The 24,106-nt window shown below is 44.3% G+C and overlaps 1 protein-coding gene across 2 annotated transcripts in view; it reads left to right on the top strand.

The window, feature by feature from the left end:
- Nucleotides 1-795: 795 nt before the first annotated feature.
- Nucleotides 796-24,106, top strand: part of MAML3 (mastermind like transcriptional coactivator 3) — a 415,666-nt gene continuing 392,355 nt past the window's right edge. For both annotated transcript variants that reach the window (XM_058721324.1, XM_058721325.1), the window contains exon 1: nucleotides 796-2,304. In XM_058721324.1, coding sequence (XP_058577307.1) covers nucleotides 1,834-2,304 — 471 coding nt within the window. In that variant the 5' untranslated portion in view covers nucleotides 796-1,833. The remainder of the gene's footprint in view (nucleotides 2,305-24,106) is intronic.

Consider the following 24,106-nt stretch of genomic DNA (forward strand, 5'->3'; position numbering starts at 1 on the left):
ATCTAGCAATAAGGTAAGCCTGTTATTTTGGCTTGTTTTTGTTTTGGTCATGACAAACTGTGAAATGCTGTGTTTTTCCTATAGTTCTAGTCCATGAAATCCGCAATCTTTCCACTTGATTTACGAAGGACCCTTAATTACTGCTGTCATTAGCACCTAGTGTTCAAAACAGTCTGTTAAAATGTACTGTTAGTCTCACCTCCAAGTCCCTGCTTGCTTTATTTTAATTTTTTTCCAAGGGTAACTAAAACAACAATTGCCTTAATAACAACAATCATGTACAGAGAATTAAATAAAATTCCAAGGTTTTTTTGTGCCTATTTCTTTTTGTTCAGAATTCGGCATTTGTGTGTTAAGATTGGCTTAGAGTTTGAACAAGTGTCCATAAGCAGGGTTGTTACAAGCAAGGACTTATTACCTGGGTTTTAAAAACGAGTCACTCATTTGCCTTTTTCTTTCCACATGGGTAGGAATGACAGACAACTGCTGTGAAGCTTCAATGTTTCTGCCTGGTCATGCACAGTTCTGCAATATAATGCATAAATGTATAACAACAACTTGGGCTTGCATGATATCTCGCTTGGAATAAGGAAATCCAGCCAGGCGCGTCCACGCGGCCATCTTCGCGCGCGCGCACACACACACGTGCGCGCGCGTGTACACACACACACACACACACACACACACACACACACACACACACAGGTCAAAAGTTGATTCATTCCCGAGATCCCCCAGAATCTTTTCTTCCTCTCTTTCCGGCAGCTCAGCTTCCAGTCAGGGTAGTAGTGAGGTTGGGGGCGTGGAGAGGCGGGGAGGGCGAGGCGAGGGAGGCGGGAGCCGGGTGCCGGTGCGTGCGGCGCCCGCTCCTGCCGGGTGAGTCCGGGCCGGGTTTTGCGCCGTGTCCCCCGGCTTGTCTCACGGCCTCCAGCCGCCGCCGCTGCCGTGTTTACTGAGCTCGCGCGTCCTGATATCACTCCGCTGGCATGGAGGAGGAGGAGGAGGTGGAGGAGCGAGAGGAGGAGGAGGAGGCGGCGGCGGCGGCGGCGAGCAGTTGATCATTGTGATGGTGGCAGGAGCAGCGGCGGCAGCGGCAGCCCAGCCGAGCGTTAGGGGCTGCTCTCCGCGCGGCGTTTTGCAAAGGACTTCACCGATCTACTTTTGCAGTCGCCTCGGACTGTCCATGTGTTTACTTCCCCCAGCCCGAGGATTCGATATCTAGGTTCCTGTGAAATGCAACTGAGCAGCCAAAGTACTTTGAGAACACGGGGCGGCATAAACACCAAAACTTTTTTGTGGAAGGAAATTGCAATAAGCAAGCTTGCCGTTTTCCGATGCGGTGTGGAGTGAGTGTGTGTCGCGCGTGTCCGCACTGGAGGCATATGCTTGTGTGTGTACATGGGGTGTATTTTTCGGTACGTAGGGAGAAAATGCTTGCCAACCACCGGAAATCTCCTGGAATTTATTAGAAAATAATGGATTATAAAAAGAAGGCAGGAGAGGAGCGGATCTCCCCTTGAGTTGCAACCCGATTTGCTGCTGGCTCAGTTTGTTGTGATTCTTTTTGTTGATAGGTGTCTGATGGTATTCTGATAACACCCCCCCTTCTTTTTTCCCCCTCGAGCTTTACAGTTTAAAAAAAGGAAACAAAAAAAACCTACCCCAAAATCTCTCCCCCTTTTTTTCGCCCCGTCGAGATCGCTGTTTCCATCCATGTGCTTGCGTCTCCCCCGCGTTCCACTTAAACTATTTTAATTCTTGGACCCAAGGAGGAGGCTGATAGGGGGGTGGATAAAAAAAAGTTCTTCCAAAATAGTGTGCCCGGGGAGCAGGATGGGGGATTTCGCAGCCCCCGCTGCTGCCGCGAATGGCAGTAGTATTTGCATCAACAGTAGCCTGAACAGCAGCCTCGGCGGGGCCGGGATCGGTGTGAATAATACTCCCAATAGTACTCCCGCTGCTCCGAGTAGCAATCACCCCTCTGCCGGCTGCGGCGGCGGCGGCTCCGGGGGCCCCGGCGGCGGCTCAGCGGCCGTCCCTAAGCACAGCACCGTGGTGGAGCGGCTCCGCCAGCGCATCGAGGGCTGCCGGCGGCACCACGTCAACTGCGAGAACAGGTATCAGCAGGCTCAGGTGGAGCAGCTGGAGCTGGAGCGCCGGGACACTGTGAGCCTCTATCAGCGGACCCTGGAGCAGAGAGCCAAGAAATCCGGCGCCGGCACGGGCAAGCAGCAGCACCAGAGCAAACCCCAGCAAGATGCGGAGGCTGCCTCGGCGGAGCAGAGGAACCACACGCTGATCATGGTGAGGGCGCACTGGCAGCAGGCGTGGGGCGCGCGCGTGGGGGGGGGGCGTGGAGCTTCTTACATGGGGGGACGGGTGTTTGATTTGCACGGTGGCGAGGTGGGCTGAAACCGAAGGGTTAACATCAACTTTTCTGAGGAAAAAGCTGTCGTCGTCGCTACCTGTTAATCTGTCAGGGTTGTCAGATTTGGGGAAGAGGGGGCGAGAGGGGAGAAGCCAGTCACGACTGCGAGGGGCGGAGGGAGCGTGAAGCGTCGGAGTGAGGCACTGGAAAAGTTTCCCCCCCCCTCCCTTTCTTAGATACCGATTTGAAAGAGAGTGAACCCAGAGTTGAAACCTCGCTCCTCCTCTTCACGACTCCCCACCCCACCCCTCGCCGTGCCGCTTCGCTTCTCCAGACCAGCCCCCCCCCCCTTCACCCACCCCTCTCAGCACAACCGCCGGGTGCAGAGAGAAATTGATGCATTTGCCGATTCTGGGCGGGCACCAGGCCCTCAACCCCTGGGGGGAGGAAGGGGAAGGGAGAGTCTCTCGCCTCTTCTCCCTAGCTAACCCCCTTTGGGCTGAGAAAGTCTGAGAGTTTTGTGAATGAACTTTGAAGTGGATGAGAAGCGAGCGAGGGTGGCTGCGCGCGCGCGTTGGCGGGAGCGCGCGCGGATGCGGGGAGCGGGTGCGCTCTCTCGCCGCTCCAGCCCCGAGGCTGGTCCGGCAGGTGGAGCGGCCGCGAGGGTCGGGGGGGGGGTGGGGGGAGCGGCCGGGCGTGGGGATCAGGGGAGAGCTACGCCCTCGGCCTGCGCCCAGGGTCCGGGCCACGCCAACTCCACTGGGGATTCTTTCTCCTCCTCCTCTTAAACTTGCTTGCACGGAGCTTGCTAGCTTCAACCTCCACATCGCTCCCCGCCAACTTTCCAGGATAGTGTAATACCGGGAGAAGTGGAAGGTAGTAGGGAGGTGAAAGAAGCTTAAATGGCTGGGTGGGTGGGTTCGAGGTAGAGGAGCAGCCAATGGCTTAACTTCCCTGGGAGGAAGGGGCAGTTCCCACCCCCTAACCCTGAGGGTAGAATCCTTTCTCTTATCTCTCTCCTGCTCTTTTGCTTTCCTTTCTGGGTGTGTGTTGGGGGGTGGGGGGGGAGGCCGGAAGCTTGGGAAAGGTGTCTGCAGCCCCCTCCCCCACCGCGCCGCCTGGCTCCAGGCTGCGCGCCTGTGCGGGGTGCGCCCGGCTGTGGGAATCCAGGAGCGCGGCGCGGCCGCGCGCTGTCGCGGGCTTCCCTGGCCGACTGCTCCTCAATCCGCAGCGCAGGGCCCGGTGTGGGCGTCCCCCTCCGTGTGCGGTTTATACACCGCGCACATCCCGGGCCTGGGAGCCCTGGGCGCCCCCGGTGGTGTCGGTGCCTCCTCCGGCTTTCGCCCGGCACTCCGGCCGGCGCTCCTTGACAAAGAGCCGGCTGGGGGGAGGGGAAGAGGAGAGGCCTCAGCGCTCGCTCCCCACCCTCTCCACCTCCCCCCACCCCGCACGTGAAGAGGAACAATTTGTTTATCTTGGGCTTCAAGAATCCTTCCCTCCTCCCAGTTCTCCGAGGCCGCCCAGCCCCTCCTCCTCCCCACCCTCCTCGGCGCGATCCAGCCCAGTCCCGCCGGCTGCACCTTCCCTCCACCCCCTCCTCTTCCACCTCCCACATCCCGCCTTCCCCCTCCCTCTCGGTGCGCGGTCGTGGGGGAGGGAGCGGGAGGTGCTTTGTCCGCCTGGCGGCCCAGCTCTGCCCTGGAGGCCGCCCGGTTGGGAGGGGCGCTGCGCCCGGCGGCCCTGCCCCCTCCGCCGCGGCTGCCCGCGCTGCGTTCGCCCCACACTCCTCCTGCCCCCGATCCAGCCCGAGCGCGAAGAAGAGGCGGACTCTGTTTTGAGGAAGAACGTCTGTCACCGAAGTCAGGGAGGGAGGTTCTGGCTTTACAAACAGGAAGCCGAAAGCCACTGACACACTGTAGCTTTTCTGATTGTACCCGGAGGCGGGGCTGGACCTGCATCTAGACTGTATCTCGCGTGCCCTTTTCGTACCTATTTCTCTTCCAGTCCGCGTGGCCTCCCTCTCCCCGCCACCCTCGCGCACTTCCACCTATGGGGAGACTCACTTTGTGAACCTAAGACTGAAGTAGAATTTGAAAGGCACTGAGAATTTCATCCCTGCCTGCTCCACGCCCTCTTTTCACGTGTTTGTACACCCCACACGCAAGGATTGCGTAAAAATCGGCTGTTTTTTCGTGAGGCTCCAAAATCTCAGTTCCAGGGAATTTCTCCCGACCTTTCGGGGGGAGGACTGCTGTGGCGTTACCTCGCCTGCTGGGCAACGCTGGAACAAAAGCCAGTGCCCTTCCTGGTGCCCGGTCGCCTTTGATCACTGGCGAGCACAGTGGAGTAAGCGGCCAGAAAGTTTTCGTGTTTGGGTTAGGTTCTCCGGAGGGTGCCGTCTGGGCCTGCGGAGGGGTAGAGGGAGGACTCTGGGTGCGCGCGCGCGCCCCTGGCTTATAACACATACGCAGGTGGAAGCAAGTCCTGGATTCTGACGTTACCTGGAAGGAGGTAGAAAGCCCAAGCCAGAGCTTACTTTTGAAAATGCAAAGACAATCTTACTTGAATGGAGCAGACCTGAACTATAAGTAGCATAGTGAATCCCAGTTTAGCAAGTTAACAACAGACTTGAAAAATTGCCTGAAAAATAGCATTTTTCTGTCAATTTTTTGACAATAATTTAGCCCATTGATTAGATTGATGTAAACGCCAAGGCTGTGTATGGAACAGGGATATATTCTAGCTTCAACTGTATTTCACATATATCAGTGGGAAGTATGTGTGATGAGAGTAATGAAAATAAACAGCCTTAAATCTTAAGCAAAGAGTTGCTTGTAAATCCTATGTACCACAAAGAAGGGAAGAAGATAATGTTATCCTCTTCTATAAGCTATTTTTTTCTTTAAAAATAATTAATTTAAAAATTCATATTAGCCCTTGAAATGAAAGGCTACCTTAACTTAGCCTGTGTATGAGATAAAATCTTGAAAGCAGAGGTCGCAAAGAAAATCTTAATCTTCATTTTCTTGATTGGCTACTGGATTATAGTTGGGCTCTGCTTGGGCCACAGAACAATTATATTTAGTCCTCAGATTGGGCTATCTGAAAAACCCTAAAGAAGAGCAATAATCAACCAGAGCCAAATAATAATAATGGTGATGATAAAAATAAAGACGAATAGGATTCTTTTCTGTTTTATTGCTATTGTTTCCCTTCTTAGGGCCAATATGTCCAAAGTACTAAATATCGATTAGTTCTCTTTCTGCCTGGTTTGGGTTGAGAAGTCAGTCTAATCAGTTCTTTCCCTCTTTTGATTTGTTTCCTTATATATTTACAAGCATAGACATGAATTAAAAAAACAAACAAGCAAACAAAAAGGGTGGGCAAGGTGAAATAGAAATCTTCCATGGTTCCAGGCTGCTGGAAAGAGCCTGGGTTTTGTGTGGGTCCCTAATAGCCCCGTTAAGAGAGCAGGGAGTTCAAAAAGGCTTGGGTTTGAAGCTGCAGTACCTCTGGTGAAAGGTAGTTTCTGGACAAGTAGTCAAATGAGCCTTAACCCCCCCCCCCCCCCCACACACACACACTTGCACTTTTTTGTATATTCAGGAGAGACTCAGTTGAAAAGTGATCTTTTCCTAAAATAGTTTTAATTACTTGTGGTAACAAGAGACATTTTTAATTCTTTGTATTTGGAATTGAAGGTCAGGTTAAAATTTTAAAGTAAATTCCCGTTGACAAATTCATTTTCAAGTCAAAGAGAGACTGACTTGACAAAGGTGTAATCATTCAGGCACAACCGAAAAGCCTGACAGCGCACTCTTCAGAATTTCAAAATGGTGGTAGCCTTACTTGACCTGGATAAGTCCAGTGTTTTCATGACCTTTTCACTCTGTTAGCACCATTATAACTTTCAGAGTGTGCGTAATTTATACACAGTTTCCAGACTGCATAGATCTGTGTGGTTCTCACTCTGAAGAGTGTATCACATAAAATCCAGTTGACAATAAACTTATTAATTACTGAGTATTGGAGAAAACTGCAACATATCCAAAATGTTCTTATCCATTTCTGGAACAGATCCAGGAAATGTCAACATACTAGTCCAGTGCTAAACTTCCTTATAAATGAACCTGGTTTCCCATTTCTTATCCTGTTGAATATCCTGTTGAAGGTAAATTACTGGCAGGTAAATTGAAGGTAAATTATTTGGCAGGCTTGTAATGCCAAACCATTTCTAAATTTTTCCTAGGAAGCTTTTCATTGGCTTCTCCTGTTCAACTGCTATCCTGGGTGATAGGATTGGCAGTTGGCTTCTTGAAAAGCCTTCCATAGCCCACACAGGGTGTGCCTTAAATTTGTGAAAAACTTCCTGGAATTTCATTTCTCTGTGTTTCACAAGTGTCTTTTAGTTCTTAAGAAGCATTTTTTTTTAAAGCTCGGATACATATGTAATTATATTACTTATGTTCTTTGGTTGTGGCGCATTTTATTTAGCACTGGATAGCCAGAGATCAGAAAAGTAGAAGCACATTTAGTTAATCATTAATCATAATCTACCAACCGCTCTTGGGGCTGAGTTCTTTCCCAGGGAAAACTGGGTTTTCAAAGAGGTAGTGTGTTTGATACTTTCTATCCTGACTTGCTAGAATTGTAAGAGCAAATTTTAGAATCTTTGTAGGTTTGTGCTACCTGATAGGAGGAAACCTGGTTTACTGACATTTCTGTAAGAAGAAAGAGGAGAATTTTACACATTAAAATAGAGTTATGTAGAGTTATTTTCTAAATATCTCCATGAAACCAATAGCCAACTGTGTCTAAAGAGGTTTCCTGACAGAGCTCTTCCATTGGTTGGGATAAGAATGGGGTGTGTGTGTGTGGGGGGGGGGGTGGGGGGGGTGTCTCTCTCCCTGTTTCTCTTCTCGGTGCTACTTCCATACAAGGAATCCAGTATAATAAACCACTTTATACATCACATAGTAATCTTAGACACATTTGAAGTACTTCCATGTTATGTAATGCCATTTATGGAATTTTATTTGTGATTAGTGCTCTATGTTTGTTGATTAACAGTCTTATACTGTGTTCTTGATCTTAGGATGGCTAAATTCTGTCATCTTTTCCACATCACTCATGATAGATAGCTGTGAAATCAGTCAGACGTCAAAATCTTATAAAGAGGAACATATTTAAAACTCACTCAGTCCTATGATTTTTATAATATCTACCTTTTAACTCTCCCAAATAGCTTTGCATTTTCTTCACTCTATTACTCAGAGGCTGTTTATCTAGTTTTCAGACCCTATAACTGCTTACTTTGTTTTTCCTTCTCCTCTGGCAGCCAACCTTTTGGTCTTTTCACTGACCTTTTGCACCTTTATCAAAGAGTGGGAAGAAGCAATAAGAGAAATTTAATTTCGGTGTTTCCTACTCATAACTAATGAAACTATTGGGGAGGAGGCCAATTATTTTGGATTAATTATAGATTTGATTTTGTATGCCACTTAACTCTTCATTAGCACAAATAATGGAGAAGAGGCTGAATTTAAAAATTTCAATTCATTTGTTCAACAGTATTGCTGCACAGTCCATACTACTTCACAGAAGTTAAAATGCTAAATCAACCTCTTGCATCCAAGACTGGGTATATTCTTTGTAGGCTTTTCAGTATTCTAGCTAGGTTTAAGAGGATAACTGGTTTGCTTGTATTTTAATCAGCATCAGGCTTGTTACCAGTGACTTCTCAACAACTTCAGGCCAAGTTATATGCCCTTCTCATGACGTTTTAAGTAAAATAATATGCTTTACTTTTCTGCTGTTTCAAACTAATTTGACATTGATTTGTTCTGTTTTTTTGTTTTTTGGGTTTTTTTAAACGTGGCTGATTTACAGATAACTGCTCCAAAGTTCTAGGACCCCCCAAATTAAATTTTCATTAAAAATACAGCATGCTTTTCAGACAGACCCATTCCAAAAATTCATTATTCGTGTGTGCGAGTTGGAAATGTAGCTCCTGGAAAACCAGCTATCGCTGAGAACTGATTAATTCTCCTAACTTCAAAAAAAGAAAAAAAACCCCAAAAACTCTTGTGTTTAAACATAAGAAAAGTTAAAGAACTAAAGAAGTAAGGTTGGATAAAGTTACTCAGAAGATGGAGTTGAAAGCCTGCTGTATAATAAATACTTAAAGATCATAGAATTTCATTTAATGGATCAGAGAGGGAGCACACCTTTCTTTCCTCCCTTAAGTCTACCTGGCTGTTCTATCTGTTATTGAGGAGCTTTTGAGTTGTGGGTAAGCAACTCCATTTGGGGAAGAAAGCACAGCATTCCCTCAGGGCCACGTACACACGCGCATAGAGATAGGAAATTAACTACTGTGGCTCAGGAGTTTCAAGGCAAGCTGTGCGCACTGTTCTTGGGGGAATTTCATAAAAATCTCAAAAGGCTTGCAGTACTTCCTCTGACAGAAAGAAAGTGATTCCTTAGGAATAATTTAGACACTTCTTTTTAATTATAGTGCACCTCCCATTGGTTGGAGTGACCTTTAAGCTGAAGTAGACTCTTTTAAAATACGAATAACTAACATTCGTCCTCCTCAGCGATGACTTAACCACTGTGGAAAACTTAAGTGAAACATTTAATTTTCTGACTAACAACTTCCAGAATTTCCTTTCTAGTTCCTTAAATCTCCATCCTGTTGCATAGAATCTGGTTGTGTCATTTCGTGTTGCGGACCCTCCAGCCTTCAACTATGTAAGTGTTTACTTGTGCATGTGAAGACGTTATTAGGACACATTCCTGTAGATCTCTTCTCTCCTCTCACGATATCTTTCGACACCTCCAGAAAACTTCTGTCTGGACAGAGGCTTCTTCCCCTTCAAAGGAAAGGGCTGAAGTGCTGCAGGTCTGTTTGTGCGGATTCGACCTGGGTCATAACTGACTCAAAAGGATTGCACGGCTCTAAAAGACAAGCTCGGCCAGTGCCCTTTATTCTCACAGTGGTTGGTTATTTTTCTTTCTTTGATTGTTTGTTAGATGCTGAAAGCAACTCCGTGATTGAGCGTGAATGTAAAGGGACTGGTGCCCAGGAAAGGGCTTTAAGGAAGTAGTGTTAAGGTAGGAGAGGCGAAAAGGGATGGCGATTTTGGAGGCATCACCTGGACTGGATAGCAAAGGGAAGAAATAAGAGAGATGGTTGGTTTTGCTCATTTGTGGTAAACATATCCTGGTGCCTTGGGAGCTCACAGAGGTAAAGTATGCTTTTAGTAGTCCCCTCTGAACCTTTAGACCTTAAGAAAACTCAAATACATATGTTTTCAAGAGCTAATGGCAGTATGGTTTGTATATGGGAAAAATCACGTTCCTAAAATATTTTCGTGCTTTCTTAAATTATTACTACTGCCACTGGAATGGATTTACTACTATAGGATTCCTTTAAATCAGTGGTTTTCAGTCAGTGGAGATTTTGCTCCCTCTCTCCCTCCAGGAACATTTGGCAATGTTGGGCGACATTTTTGGTTGTCCCAACCAGAGTGGATGCTCGCGCTGTCCAGTGGGTAGAAGCCAGAGATGAAGCTAAATACCTACTGTGTGCCCACAACACCTGGTCCAAAATATCAGTGTTGCTGCTGTTGAGAAACCCTGATTTAAATAAGGAGCTCCCCTAGGATGTTGAGAGTACACAGTGTGGCTTTACCCACAGCTTTTCAAACACACTCTTTTTACTTAAGGAGCGGAGAAAGGAGGAGGTGCGGCAGAAGGTCTCTTGGAAGGAGTTAAAGGACCACTGTGCTGCCTGTCAGCCCCGACCACGTGACCTTCTAACTTCATGACTTTTCACTTCACGACTGTCTGCCTCTGTCTCCTTCCTTGCCTGTCAGAAGGTGAACAGTAGTCATTTGTTTTTACCTCGTGGAGTGATTGTTAGGCCCCAATGAATTAATACGTATGTAAGAGTCGCAAAGACTTTACAGCACAAAGGCTAGGCCTATTTTTATGAATTCCTTGCCTATCTCCCAATTGTTTGCCCCCCCCCCCCCCACCCCGTCCAAGTGCAGACTTGAAGCTGAGTGGTTGGAGTCTTGTTTCACTCCTGCATAAGCCAACATCGAGTGATTAGGAATTGAGCAACTGCTTGCTGCATATTGCGCACTATTTCTAGGCGCTGGGGGTACCTTGGTGAAAGGGGCATCCTTGCTCTCATTGGATACACCCTGCAGGGCATCGTTTCATGGTTCAGGTTAGCCGTATGAAACGGTCTTGTGGTTTTATGAGACCACGTTAATGGGAGTCGTTAATAAACTAACATTTAGGAAAATCCCAGGGTGCTAAATGCTTTGTGTCTTCTTGCCAGCTTTCTGTAGCCATGGCTTTCTTGCGTTGTTTTCTCGAATGACACTTATTTCATTATTTTTCAAATAAAATCACTTTGTGCGAGGAGAGGATTATTAGGTGGTGTGGCGGAGAAGAAGATTAAGGTTAAAAATGAGGCAGATGACCGTCTTTGACTAGGTGACACTTGGCAGCACCATGATCAGGGCTTGACATCAGGCTTTTAGAGGAAATTAGATAAAGAGGAGAACCTTTAGAAAGAAGCTGGCAGGAAGGCGTGAGGACTTGAAACCGTGTATGTGAAGAACAGTTGGAAGACCTGGAGGTGTTTGGTCTGATTTAGAGGGTATGATTGCTTTCTTAAAATATTTGAAGCACCGTCAAGTGAAGGAAGGACGAGATGTGCTCTTTATTGGCCCAAAGGGGATAAAGTTAGGATCGGTGGTTGGCAGTTATTAGGAGCCAGGTTTGGTTTACTATTAAAAAAACCCTGGGGCGCCTGGGTGGCTCAGTCGGTTGGGCGTCCGACTTCAGCTCAGGTCATGATCTTGCGGTCGGTGAGTTCGAGCCCCGCGTCGAACTCTGTGCTGAGAGCTCAGAGCCTGGAGCCTGTTTCAGATTCTGTGTCTCCCTCTCTCTCTGACCCTCCCCCGTTCATGTTCTCTCTCTCTCTCAAAAATAAATAAACGTTAAGAAAAAAATTAAAAAAAATAATAATAAAAAATAAAAAAAAATAAAACTGTTCAAAGATCAAATGGGCTGTCTCGAGTGAAAATGTTCCGGCAAAAGTTGTTCAGTTGCCTAAGTGTTGGAGAGGGGGTTATGACATCTTTTTTAAGTGAGAAAATTTTTAAACAATATGGAAATAAAATACCAGGTAGTGAGGACAGGGATTTTATCTCTTTATTCATCTTCATATTCTCATGGCCACAAAAAGACCTACTTGTACATAGGAAGAACTCGAGATATTTGTTGAATAAATTGCTAAATGAAAGCAAGTAGATTAAAAAGTGGCTTAATTCTTGTCCTCAGTGTTTCCCCCTGCTCAGGAGTTAGCATGGTTTATAATATCTCTCCAGACCTTCTTTTGTTCACTTACATATATACTATATATTGTACACCATCACATGTTAGCATTTTTTTCTGCATAAATGGAATCATACATATGGTTCTGAGATTCACTTTTTCCACATAATGTATTTTGGAGATGTGTCCCAAGTCATTACATATAGATCCTAAAGTCATTCTTTTTAAGTGTTATATAGCATTCCATAAATAAATGTTCCATAATTTATTAAGTGATCCCTTATTGATAGATATTCTTGTAGTTTCTCATTTTCTGCCAATTAAACGTTACTGCAGTGAACATCCTTATTCATATATTCCTTATACATATGTGAGCATTTCTGTAGCACAGATTTGGATTTCTTTCTATATACGTAATATGTATAAACAGAAAAGGTTGACCAAAAAAAAAAAAATCTCTTAATCTAATATGGTTTAATATAGTACCTGAATCTTATTATAACCTGTTTTAGAGCAGATGATCATCGTGTGTCCTTAAAAGTACAGCTTCAAAAAAGTGTCAACTCTAGTAACTGGTGTTAGTCTATTCAGTCTAGGGCGAACACTTTTAGTTTATAAAGGTTGTGTATCTGGCAACATATCTTCTAGGAATTACTTGCCTTCTTTTCATCTGGTCCTGAAAAGGAAGTTAGTGGGAGTCTAGTTAGCCAGTACCTGTTCATGCTGTGAAAGTAGGAAATTCACTTTCTTGAACAAGTTCGTCGTTCTCTCCCTTTCCTGAGCTTTGCGTTGCACGAGGCCTGTGTGGCTTTATTTGTGAAATGTACTTCGGCTGGTGATGTAGTACCTGGGGTGGCGGTGGGTGCAGGTTTGAGTGGTCGTAAACATCTCGGGCCTGTGAGTTGCTGCTTCCCACAGGTTAAATTACCCTGACTAATCCAGTCATCTGTGTAACATGGTAATAACAACCCGCTGACCTGGCCAACTGTAGAAAATGCATCAAAATGGACTTGCCTCGACAGTCACCTGATAGCATTTGTTTAGACAGTGAGAAGTCCTATCAGTTTTCATTATACACGTGTGCTGAAATGGTCTGAAGACTGCCCTTCGTTGGAGTTCTTGGTCATTTTGATTCACCTCTGGCCCAGCAGCTGCCCTACACAGAGATGTTCATACTCACAGCCCGAGTTTTCACATAGCTGGAGCAGTTTGGCTCCTGAATCTGTGCTCTTGGCCAGAACGCTTTTCTGCCTTTACCTGCCTGAAGCATTTGTTCTCAAAAAGGTTGTGTGAACAACTGGATTTTTGAAATAACCGGGCTCCGCCAAGGACCCGTCCTCTTCCTTTAGGTTGTAAGATCAGTTTGAACGGGAGCCAAAAATTAAGATACGTGGTCTCTCCTATGGTGCTGGTCCTTGCCTAGCTCTGCTGTTTGATAATGAGGATCCCCACTTTGCTGTCCCTTGGCCTCGTATACTTCTGGCCTGTGTGTCCTTCCTTTCCCCGTCTTTTTTTTTTTTTTTTTTTTTTTTTTTTTAAATTTTTTTTTCAACATTTTTTATTTATTTTTGGGACAGAGAGAGACAGAGCATGAACAGGGGAGGGGCAGAGAGAGAGGGAGACACAGAATCGGAAACAGGCTCCAGGCTCCGAGCCATCGGCCCAGAGCCTGACGCGGGGCTCGAACTCACGGACCGCGAGATCGTGACCTGGCTGAAGTCGGACGCTTAACCGACTGCGCCACCCAGGCGCCCCTCCCCGTCTTTTTTATCACCACTTTATGCTTCACCTTTGCCATAGTGGCAGTAGGACCTGGAAGCTTGTATAAGATGTTGGTGGCAATTATTTGAACCACAGGAGCCAACCAAGGGTAGGAATGTAAGTGATTGGGGGCCTAAACTTTATAGGTCATTCTCTGCTAGGGGATTCTGATAAACTAGGCCTTCTGTTTCAAGTTATGATGTACATGTTGATTAGCAGCCGCCCTTTTCTGCCATTTAGCTCAGCCACGTAGCATCTTAGGGGAAAAAAAAACCCCACAAAACCTGTGGCCAGCTAAGTTAATGCAGCCATGTGCTCCGTGCAGACTTTAGGGAAGGGGAGCTTCAGTCTAAAGACAGCTAGATAGTCTCTGTTTCAACATCTTAAATTGTAAGATTTAGTTCTGTGTGTAAAATAAGAATCTTGCTCCTGATCTTCTAATTAGGCTGTCCAATATGATAAACTTAGGAGTTCCTTAACGTTGCTGCTCTGGTCATACAATACATTTCAACCTTTGACGTTTCCTGCTGACAGTCTAGTTTTGCTGGTCTCCTGTCCCTCTGAGGAACGTCATCTTACTTTTTTGTGTTTACTTCTGACTGTTCCTGGGTCTGTTTCTTTCATTTCTCGCACTGGAGTGTTTTCGTTCAGGGATTGCTTTCACCTGTGCACAAGGTGAGCGACCACCTGGAGTTTTGCACGAAGTGTAACTTTTACCTCTACATTGATTGTAGACAGGTAAATGATTATATGTTTTCAATATTAGTTATTTCATAGATATCTGATGATACTATTGGATAATTAGATAGATATTAGATATTAGATCTATCTAGATAGATCTATCTAATTAGATAGATATCAGATACTATTATCTGATATAAATATCTGATGATACTATTAGATAAAGACTTTTCCAAAGGCTATTGAGATCACAGCTTTGTTGTAATAAACTTCTAATTTCTAATTCCTTTGGAAAGCATTTTCTTCTTTCCCGTTGAAAGAATCCAGAGGTGATTTGTAATAGGAAATAAATGACTATAGTCAAGTCGTACATTATTGTAGTTTTTTTTTAAAAAAAAATACCTTGCAAAATGTGTTTCAGACATTTTGAGTTTTTTTTTTTTTTTTTACTTTTCTTAAATGTTTGTTTATTTTGGAATTTTGTTTGTTTCAAAGAGAGTTCAATAACTAGACAGTTAAATAAATTCATAAATGGGAGTGTCTGGGGTCAACATTAACATTAACGCAAAGAAATTTGACATGTCAGAGCGCTGTCTGGATGCTAAGTAAAGGAAAAGAGATAAAACTCATATAATCATTTATTCTTGGCTTTTAACTTCAGAATGTCTAAGTGATAATAATGCCAGAGTTCCCAGCGGGGGTAAAACATACATTCCCTTTGCCTGTTCCCATCTTCTGTTCCGAGCTCCTATTGTCCCAGTTCTAATCCACTGTGGTATTTCAGTCCATCCTTTCTCCCTGCATCCATCCCAGAGAAGAGTGTGTGGCTATAGCAATGGATCCCTTTGCAAAGCATGCAGGTGGTGTTTATCTTTAATCACTTAAGGTATTTCCTCACAGTAGAGTGTGCAGATCAGCACCTCCAGGATTGCAACATACCCTCACCACTCACATCCTGCCTTGGCCCTTTACTGGGAGGCTCTCTGATGTTTGGTAAACAGAGGTGGTTTATATAAAGAAGCAACTTTCTCAGTTTAGAAATTGTTGTGGCTAAATGGTTGAAAGCGTACTTTGCAGTGTAACTAGGAATTCCTAAATGGTTTGCAGCTGCTATTGGATTTTTTAAAAACACATTCATTTTCTTCAGTGAAGTATGGAAACAATGATTTTAGGTTTGGATTTCATGCTGCTTAATTCTCAGAACCTATTCAAGGACTATTTGAAGAAACTTGTTTGTCATAACAGTAAATAACCATACTAAAAAAAATATTTTTGGCAGGTTGTATGTGTTAGAGTGGAATATGTCTAGAGCCCACAATGAACTAAGAACATATAATAGTAACGTTAAGGATGACAAAGTATGATAAACTGATACTTTGAGGATGGGGATATCTGGCCCTTAGACCATTGAAATTCAAATGGGCGGTTTCTTTTTCAGTGTTTGATCCTGTTCTTAGGTAGAAAGGATTGATATGAATCATTCAGGAGCCTTTTATTAACTTTAAGTTTGTGGTCTCAGATGGAATTGGAACACTCAGAAATAGTTTCAAGTAAGGGCACTTAATGATAGCTGTGCTTGTGAGAATCCTATCTTGTGTCTTTGTTTCCTTCACGGAGGCACAAGCTGTCTGTGTTACAGGTTTGGTAGGCTTCGTGTTTATCCATGGTTTGGAATGTCAAAGGATTGCAAACCTGAGAATTTTGCTTCCCTCTTTACCCTAAAGTGATGGTGTAGGAGTTTCTGGTATTGGCTCACGGGGTGGGGACAGCCATATATGGGAGACGAAAGGGGGATTGGCTGGCTTTGGTATTTCTATCCATTCTTTCTTTTTTTAAAGTTTATCTATTTTGAGAGAAAGAGAATGAGAGAGAGCACACATGCACACACAAGAGCGGGGGAAGCGCAGAGAGAGGGAGAGAGAGAATCTAAGCTGGCTCTTCACTGTCAGCACAGAGCCTGAAGCAGGGCTCGAACCCAGGAGCCGTGAGATCATGACCGGAGCTGAGATCAAGAGTCACACTTACACTTAACCAACGGAGCCACTCAGGCGCCCGCACCATCCGCTCTTTCTAATGCCCTTCTCCTTACTTTATTAACAAAGAATGGATACTTTGAATAATTATTTATGTCTGTCTTTTTCCTTCACACTATAATGCACACTTCACTTGTTTTCTTCAACTTTTCATAATATATGTGTTTATGATACACTGAAGAGCCATAAATTTGAAGAGAGAGCTAATTAGCTTTGACAGACTTACAAAAATGAGACTATAAGAGGAAGACACAAGAGTGTTGCTTCAGAAGAGGATTCCGTTACTGGGTTTAAGGGAAATTATCCAGATGAGAAATTCTGCAGTGTTAAAATTCACAACCGTTTGGGTGGCACAGGTTATAAGAAGTGGATTATTTTATGATTTTTTAAATTTTTGAATATTTTTCACAGTTTAAACAAATCTTTTTTTTTTATTGATTCTCAACATAGACTTTTTAAATGGAAAAATTCAAGATACTGAGTAATAAAATGGGAGAAAGAAACAGCAACTCAGCCATGGGTGTTAAAATTTCATGTGGTTCACGTGCCCTTTACCTTTACTCTCTCTCAGCGTGAGAGTGGATTGTTTTTGAGGAACCTTTGTTTAATAGCTATCTTACCTTAAAGAATAGTTTTCCTTTCACTTTGATGGCTCATGCATTCAGGGAGCCTTCAAGAAACATGGCTCATTTAGCATTAACTTGACTTAGTAGTCCATCCTGCCCCTCCCAATTTGGGGATCCTTTGTAAAGGGGACAATTAAATTGTCTGTGTCTATAAGGAAAAAGATTAACCATGGGTTGGGTTAAGTTATTTCTACCATTGTACATTATTTTCTATTTTCTGGATTAAAAAGAAGACTTGAAGACAGAATGTGAGATATTGATTATTGCAGAAAGGGAGGAAGATAAAATTCATGTCATCTGAGGTAAGCAAGGCTTCAATATCGCCATTATTTCTATGGCACTTCTTCCCTGGGCCAGATCATGCCCTCATCCACAATGGAGGCCAAAATGATACAGGGGGTAAAAGGATCTACCTCAAATGTTCTTAAGATATACTGGCTTTTTTTCTTTTTTTAAGTTTATTTATTTTGAGAGAGAGAGCACAAGTAGGGAAGGGGTAGAGAGAGAGGGAGAGAGAGAGAATCCCAAGCAGGCTCTGTACCAGCAGCACAGAGCCTGATGTGGGGCTTAAACTCATGAACCGGGAGATCATGACCTGAACCAGTCAGGCGCTTAACCTACCGAGCCACCCAGGCGCCTCTTAGGTATACTGGCTTAATGCTCATGAGAGAGAAAGAGGAGGCGTTTTAGGGTAAGTCCACTGATGAAAAAAGGTTTAGACAGTTCACTGTCAAGTCTTTGGTACGAGTTAGGTTTGGTTGCTGTCACCTCTCAGCAGCAAGGTCTCTAAACAGTGACGAGGTTCTTACCTGAAGGAGGGCTCCAAGGGATAGAATGGGGAGAGCTGAAAGGTTTGGATTTCCCTATAAACTGAACCCAGTGTCCCTGGGAATCAGAGTGAGGAGCTCCTTTAAAATGTCCAGCTTTTCTGCTCTCCACACTCAGGAGCGGCTCCTGCTTCCCCCACCCCCTCCATCCTATGTCTTTTGTTCCATGAATAAATATTATGTGCTTTGGTGCTCATTACTCTTTGATATGAAAAAAGGCAATTCATTAGGTTGAAGGAGGAGGGGGAGGGAGACACCATTTTTCACCCGGTGCATCAAGCGCGGTTACACTGATTTGAATTCCCAGAAAAGTAATAAAACAGTGAAAATAATGATAAAACAGCTCATGGGCTGACAGCTGTGCAGCACCCGGGAACACTGAAGACAGGCCCCAGTGTTGCAGCAGGACAATATTGTGGAGCATATGGTGCCATTGCAAGCCAGTTGTTGAACTCGGTGGCCGCCTTTTGTTTGGGGGACTGTCCCAGCATTGGGTCTGGGGTAGCTCTTCAGAAACTTCTAGTCTCATTGGCAGGTGGGCTCTTGGCACCATGCCAGCCTCGCTGTACGGTGGCTGACTCAGGCCATGTGGAAAAGCTCATGCTTGGAGAGCAGTCACGCCTCCTTACTTTGGTCACTGATCAAATCATTTGTTCAGCGAGTATAAATTGGGATGTTTTTCCATAGCAGCCCAGTGGCTACATTGCAAAAGGAACATTTTCTACAGGAATGCCAATTAATTATTAGGTACGTTAATTCACCAGGGCTCAGTTCTTTGTGTGAGAGTGAAAATTGTTGTGTTTTGTTTTAGTGCTTTTCGGATGCACTTTGCACATTACCTCTTCGTTCTTCAGGCTAGAATAGCTAAAGCCAGAAAGTGTGTTAGGGCCAGTGTTACTGCTAGAAAGGAGAGAGAGTACCCGTCTATCTAGTTTTTACAAGACAGTGCTAAAATAGACCCTTTGCTTAGCATGGGTCTATTTTTTAAATGTGTGAAGCTGGCATGTGTGTGTGCATAAAAAGACTAATTAACTCCACTTTCCTCTGGAGGGGTCTCCTTGGCTGCCCTGATAACGTGCTCCACGTTGGCCATAGTGGCGCCATCATCCCGAGTCCTTTATGACTTCAGCCTCTATGTAGTCATGGTCAGCCATTCTGGTTCCTTCGCTCTTGACTCTGAGGTGTAAGGAAACATCTAGAAGGGCTACACAGTCCTGGGAGAGTGGTTCCTGCAAACATAGCAGAAGGCGACTCTCAGAGAGAATCACACTCCATGAGGAAGGGCTGTAGCCTGTGCTATTGTGCTCCGTGCATGAGAATATTTTTATTTCAGGAGCTAAAAGGAGGAAACCGATGGTGTTGATGCTCTGATTGAAGAGCACCAAATGCCACTATATTCTTGGTCTCTATGGGACCCTTTTTTTTTTTTTGCAGGACACACTTAGGTAGTGTTCTGGTGTTGGGATGAGTGAATTTCTTTTTCTCATGAGCAAATGTCATTACAAGGCCAAATCTACTGGAAAATTATACATATGTATGTATATGTATATTTATTTCTGTGATGTTCTACTAATCACTAATCAGAGATTATATTTTAACTCTGGGGCTCTGCTGGGGGGACTGATATTTTTTCAGTTCTTAGTCTTACATTTTTGATCACTGGCCTTGAAAAAAATGTTTTTTAAGTAGAGGAAAATAGATCTGTTACAAATCCCCTGTAAGCGGATATGTGCTAGGTGTAGCATTCAGAGGTTGGGAGAATTTCTGCCTGTGCCCTGGATGTGATTCAGAGCATCCAGAGGAATGAGAAGGGTCCTGTTTTCTGTTTGACTTGCTGGGTTGGTTGTAGGAGCAACTTCACAGTGTGACCATCCTTTCAACCTTCCCTTGACGGTGTGTTTATGCAAACCAGCCAGGGGAGAAGTATTTCTGATTCTACTTTTCCGAGTTTCCTGAGTTAGAGGAGTAGTAATTACCTTCTCTCTCTTTAAGAATTTAAGAAACGGAAGCAAAAAGACAATGACTGAAAAAGATCTACATTTGCCGCTTCTATATCCTTGCCCTGAGCACTAGGGACCAACTACAGTCACTCCTGGAGGCTTTACTACACCTGTCACAACCTGCCCTGAGGGAAAGCAGGTACAGAGGGCAGAAGGAACTGTTGAGAATAGGAAGGAGAGCTAGGAGGGGGAGCCGGAGAAAGGGGAAAGGTGAGGGGGAGAAATAAATCATTTCTGGGTGTTGAGAATAGGTGAATGTTCACATGGGTGAAGTATCCCGTTTCTATTAAATTACACGTGTAAATATCTTCATAGCTATTTTATTTTTGCACAATGATGTTAGATGTTCTAATTATACAGCACATTTATGGGATGAGTGGAGCTACAGTGAGACCAATTCACTTGGTAGGTCAACTAGGTAGGGGGCAAAACAAAAGTACCAACAGGCTATTGCATATGTTCTACCTTGTACAGCTTTTTCAGCTGGAGGGAGAACTATAAATCTGAAAATCCAGCTGTGTTGTTGTGCAGACTGTTAGGAAATGTGATCTTCAGGGGTTGTGGGGACAGTTCAATTAGAAAAAAAAAACTTGCCCCCTAATGTGATTTGTATTATAATTATTTAATACCTAAAGGACTCTTATAATTGAATTTTAGGGTGCTTCATTTACATTCTAGCTGGCGAGAGTTAGAAATACTATCACTTTGTGGTCCTCTAATCGCTGTCCCAAACATTCACAAAATGCCCTGTGATTCAATTATAAGTATCTTCTGGGGACCGTGTAATTATATACTATCTAGTTATCATTATAAAGCACCAAGGGACGAGAAGCCAATCAGGTGGCTTCAGTGGCTGGTTGTTCATAACCCTGTAATTGATAGCTCAAAGTGCTTTGAGCTACACAAATTTTTTAAGGGGCAACTGATCAAGTTTTAGGGGCAGGAAAGGGTTGCATACTAATTTTTAAGTTGCACAAATAGGACCTTTGAAGTAAATGCTTATTGATACAATCCTCTTAAATAATTGACTGACACGTTTGTGGAGAATAAAGGAAATACAGAAGTCTAAAGATGTAGACCAGAGGCCCCTGTAGCTTACAGTGAAAGAAAGGAGGAGGGTACTATTGTGTATGTGAGGGGGTATCTTGGTAAAAATAAAATCAAATGAAGAACAATACAAGAAAACATGCTCCATATAGGAAATAGTTACCAGATGTGGGTACCTAGTAATCTTTGAATTAAAGAATGGAGAATAAGTGTTTTCACGGATGCTTGTGCAAAATCAGGAGTCTTTCGCCTGCTCCTCCCAGGGGCACCACAGAGCATTTACTTGCAGACTTCGCCTTCTTCCAGAGCTCTTTAAAGTGGTCGCCAACTCTCAACAGCAATTGCTTCTGAGTGGTGTTCAAACAACCCTGACATGAGTCCCTTGGTATATCATTATCTAGTCTCATATTTAACCTTTTTCTAATAGCCTCCCCAAAGTCCAGAGTTTTCAGCAAGTGCCAGAGGAAGTTATAAAAGGTGTTTTTCCCCCCTCTTGACTGCACAGCTGTGAGAAGCATAGTTATCTGGAACTCGTCTTTATTTTTCCTTTTTCTGTCCTGCGAGAGACCAGGTATATGTGAAAGTAAAGCGACTTGTTGAGATGGGCCAAGCCTCGTGGCAAGTGTCAATACATTAATAGGAATTTCTCTTTTTTTCAGTTCTTCCTGAGCCTTGTGCTTGATTAACTCTATTCTTAGAGGAGAGAAGGGCAAGGGAGTATACACATTCATGGAGTGTGTGCCTCTCCTCCCCTTATCTATTCCTCAGCTTGATATTGGTGAAGCATGCGTGCCAGTAAGAGGTCAGGTGCAAGCTGCAGAGCTGTGTGTGGGTAGGCCTGAGAGGAGCAGTGATGGTTATACTGGTACGGCCCCACGTTGGCATCTCCTTATGGTAAACAAACCTGTTTGCTCAGTGGTTACACAGACCCATGACCACTGTGCCTTTAGAAGGATGTTCCTTTCTTATTAAGAAATGGAAATGATGGCATCCTTGATGGCGCATGTGGAAATTGGAGAGACCATTTGTGAATTTAGGAGGGTGGGGAACACCCAAAATGTCTCATTCTGACAGGAAGCCAGAGACGGATGATCCAAAGAACCTTGCCCTTCACTGCTTCACAGCCTCTGGCCTGGTGTTGGGGCAGTAGGCTGACTGTGGATGCTTTGGCCCCAGTGCTTTGGTCACGGTGCTTTGGTCACCACTAGTGGAGGTGGGTGAGACAGGCCATGGAGAGGAGAGCTAGAAGGAAGAAGAAGGGAACAAGTGGAGTAAATAAGGGCATGGACTGTTGGGAGGCCTTTGGATGTGGACTCTTCATTACCTGCAATTGATTTTTAAATAATGAGAGGGAAGGTTTCTCTACTTTTCTTTGAGATGGCTTGTGGAAATTTCTTTAAAAAAAAAAAAACTTGTTTTTTTTTAACATTTATTTATTTTTGAGAGACAGAGCATGAGCGGGGGAGGAGCAGAGAGAGAAGGAGACACAGAATCTGAAGCAGGTTCCAGGCTCTGAGCTGTCAGCACAGAGCCTAATGCAGGACTTGAACTCACGGACCACGAGATCATGACCTGAGCCAAAGTCAGACGCTTAACAGACTGAGCCACCCAGGCACCCTAACTTGTGGAGATTTCATTCTGACTTTCCTTCCTGTCTTGTTACCTAATGAGGCATCTGTGTGGTTCTGCACAAACTTTGAGGAGCCTTCTGCTTTTGTACTGAATCCTTCTTAAGCAGAAGGAGCTCGAGGTTCTGTGACAGAAGTGAGCCCCCCCAACCCCCCCTTGAGGGATCTCCTCCCTCTAATCCCTTACTGAGGTCATTCCATCCTTCCCCTGATGAAGGCTCTACCTTGTGCTTTCTGCGTGCTGTACCCAAGTGACTACTCTAGTCTCTGGATTCGGTGGAAGCCTGCGGCTTTGGGGGTTTGCCCTGTTTTTCTCCTGGCCTGTTCTGTAGGTTTCCCAGGCTACGTCAACACCAAGTCAGTAACTTTCCCTGGATGGCTAATAATCTGTGTTTCACAGACAGAAATTCTGATTATCAAATATAACAAATGCTCCCATAGTCATTTCTGTCTCTGGTTTTCATCCCCGTGATTGGGATGCAGTTAGGTTAAAATTAAAAAGACATTATATTGGAAGCCAGGAAATGAGGACCAGTTCAGGCTTTGTCATCACAAACTGTGCGACCTTAAGCAAGTCATTTAATTTCTTAGGACCACAAAACTCATGTTTGATTCAATTGATTCGTAAGGATATTTTATAGTAGGAAGGAAACAGATTTATGAAATGCAAAATTTTAGTAACTTTATGTTGCCATGCTGGTACTACCTTAAGTCCTAAGAATATCTGCTTCCTTCTTTCTGGCTACCTAGAGACCCCCAGCGTACCAGAAAACAAAAGAAGACTTGACCTTCACAGGTATGATTGCAGGGTTTTGTCTAGGAGATGATAGTGTATAAATTTAATGTGTATGTGCATGTGCCCTGCTTGGACATAAGGTCTGTAGAATTAGGCAAGTCAGCAAGATGTGAAGGGATGTTTCCTAACTCTGCCAGTAATTACTGTTTAGAGCCCTGCCTCTCCTTCCCTCACCATGCTCTCCAACACCCCTGCATGACGTGGTGCTGGTCTTGCGTTGCTTATGGGTGAGCTAAGCAGAGATTGGAATTGACTTATAAGAGGAACTCAAAAGTGTTTTCTTGCGTGGACCTGAACTGTAATGTTGGCCGACTCTTTCTTCACGTCCTCATTAATTATGGCATTAGTCCTGAATTTCAGGTCTAGAGTCTTAAATGTGGCTGGAAAAACCAACCGTTTTTCTGGTTGGTTGGAACCACTTTGTCTTTCAGTTGGCACTCCTCCATCTGCTATCCAATAGTGAAACCAAGGCATATTTTCTTATAACTTTTCTTAATGATTTGTAAGTAAAAGCTTCAACAAAGCCAAATAATATTCCATGGATTTTAATCAGTTTTAAAAACTCATACAAACTTCACTTTATAGGCCTTTGTAACAGGTATGTGTAGGTGACCCTCAGGACTATTTTTTTAGACTCTCAATTTCTTTTTTTTTTAAATTTTTATTTATTTATTTATTTATTTATTTACTTACTTACTTACTTATTTAATTTTTTTTTAACGTTTATTTATTTTTGAGACAGAGAGAGACAGAGCATGAATGGGGGAGGGTCAGAGAGAGGGAGACACAGAATCTGAAACAGGCTCCAGGCTCTGAGCTGTCAGCACAGAGCCCGACGCGGGGCTCAAACCCAGGGACCGCGAGATCATGACCTGAGCCGAAGTTGGACCCTTAACCGACTGAGCCACCCAGGCGCCCCAATTTTTATTTATTTTTGAGAGAGAGAGAGAGAGAGAGCGAGCTGTCAACACAGAGCCCGACG

The sequence above is a fragment of the Neofelis nebulosa genome, chromosome 3 (genome assembly GCF_028018385.1).
Source record: "Neofelis nebulosa isolate mNeoNeb1 chromosome 3, mNeoNeb1.pri, whole genome shotgun sequence".
NCBI classification, from domain to species: Eukaryota; Metazoa; Chordata; class Mammalia; order Carnivora; family Felidae; genus Neofelis; species Neofelis nebulosa.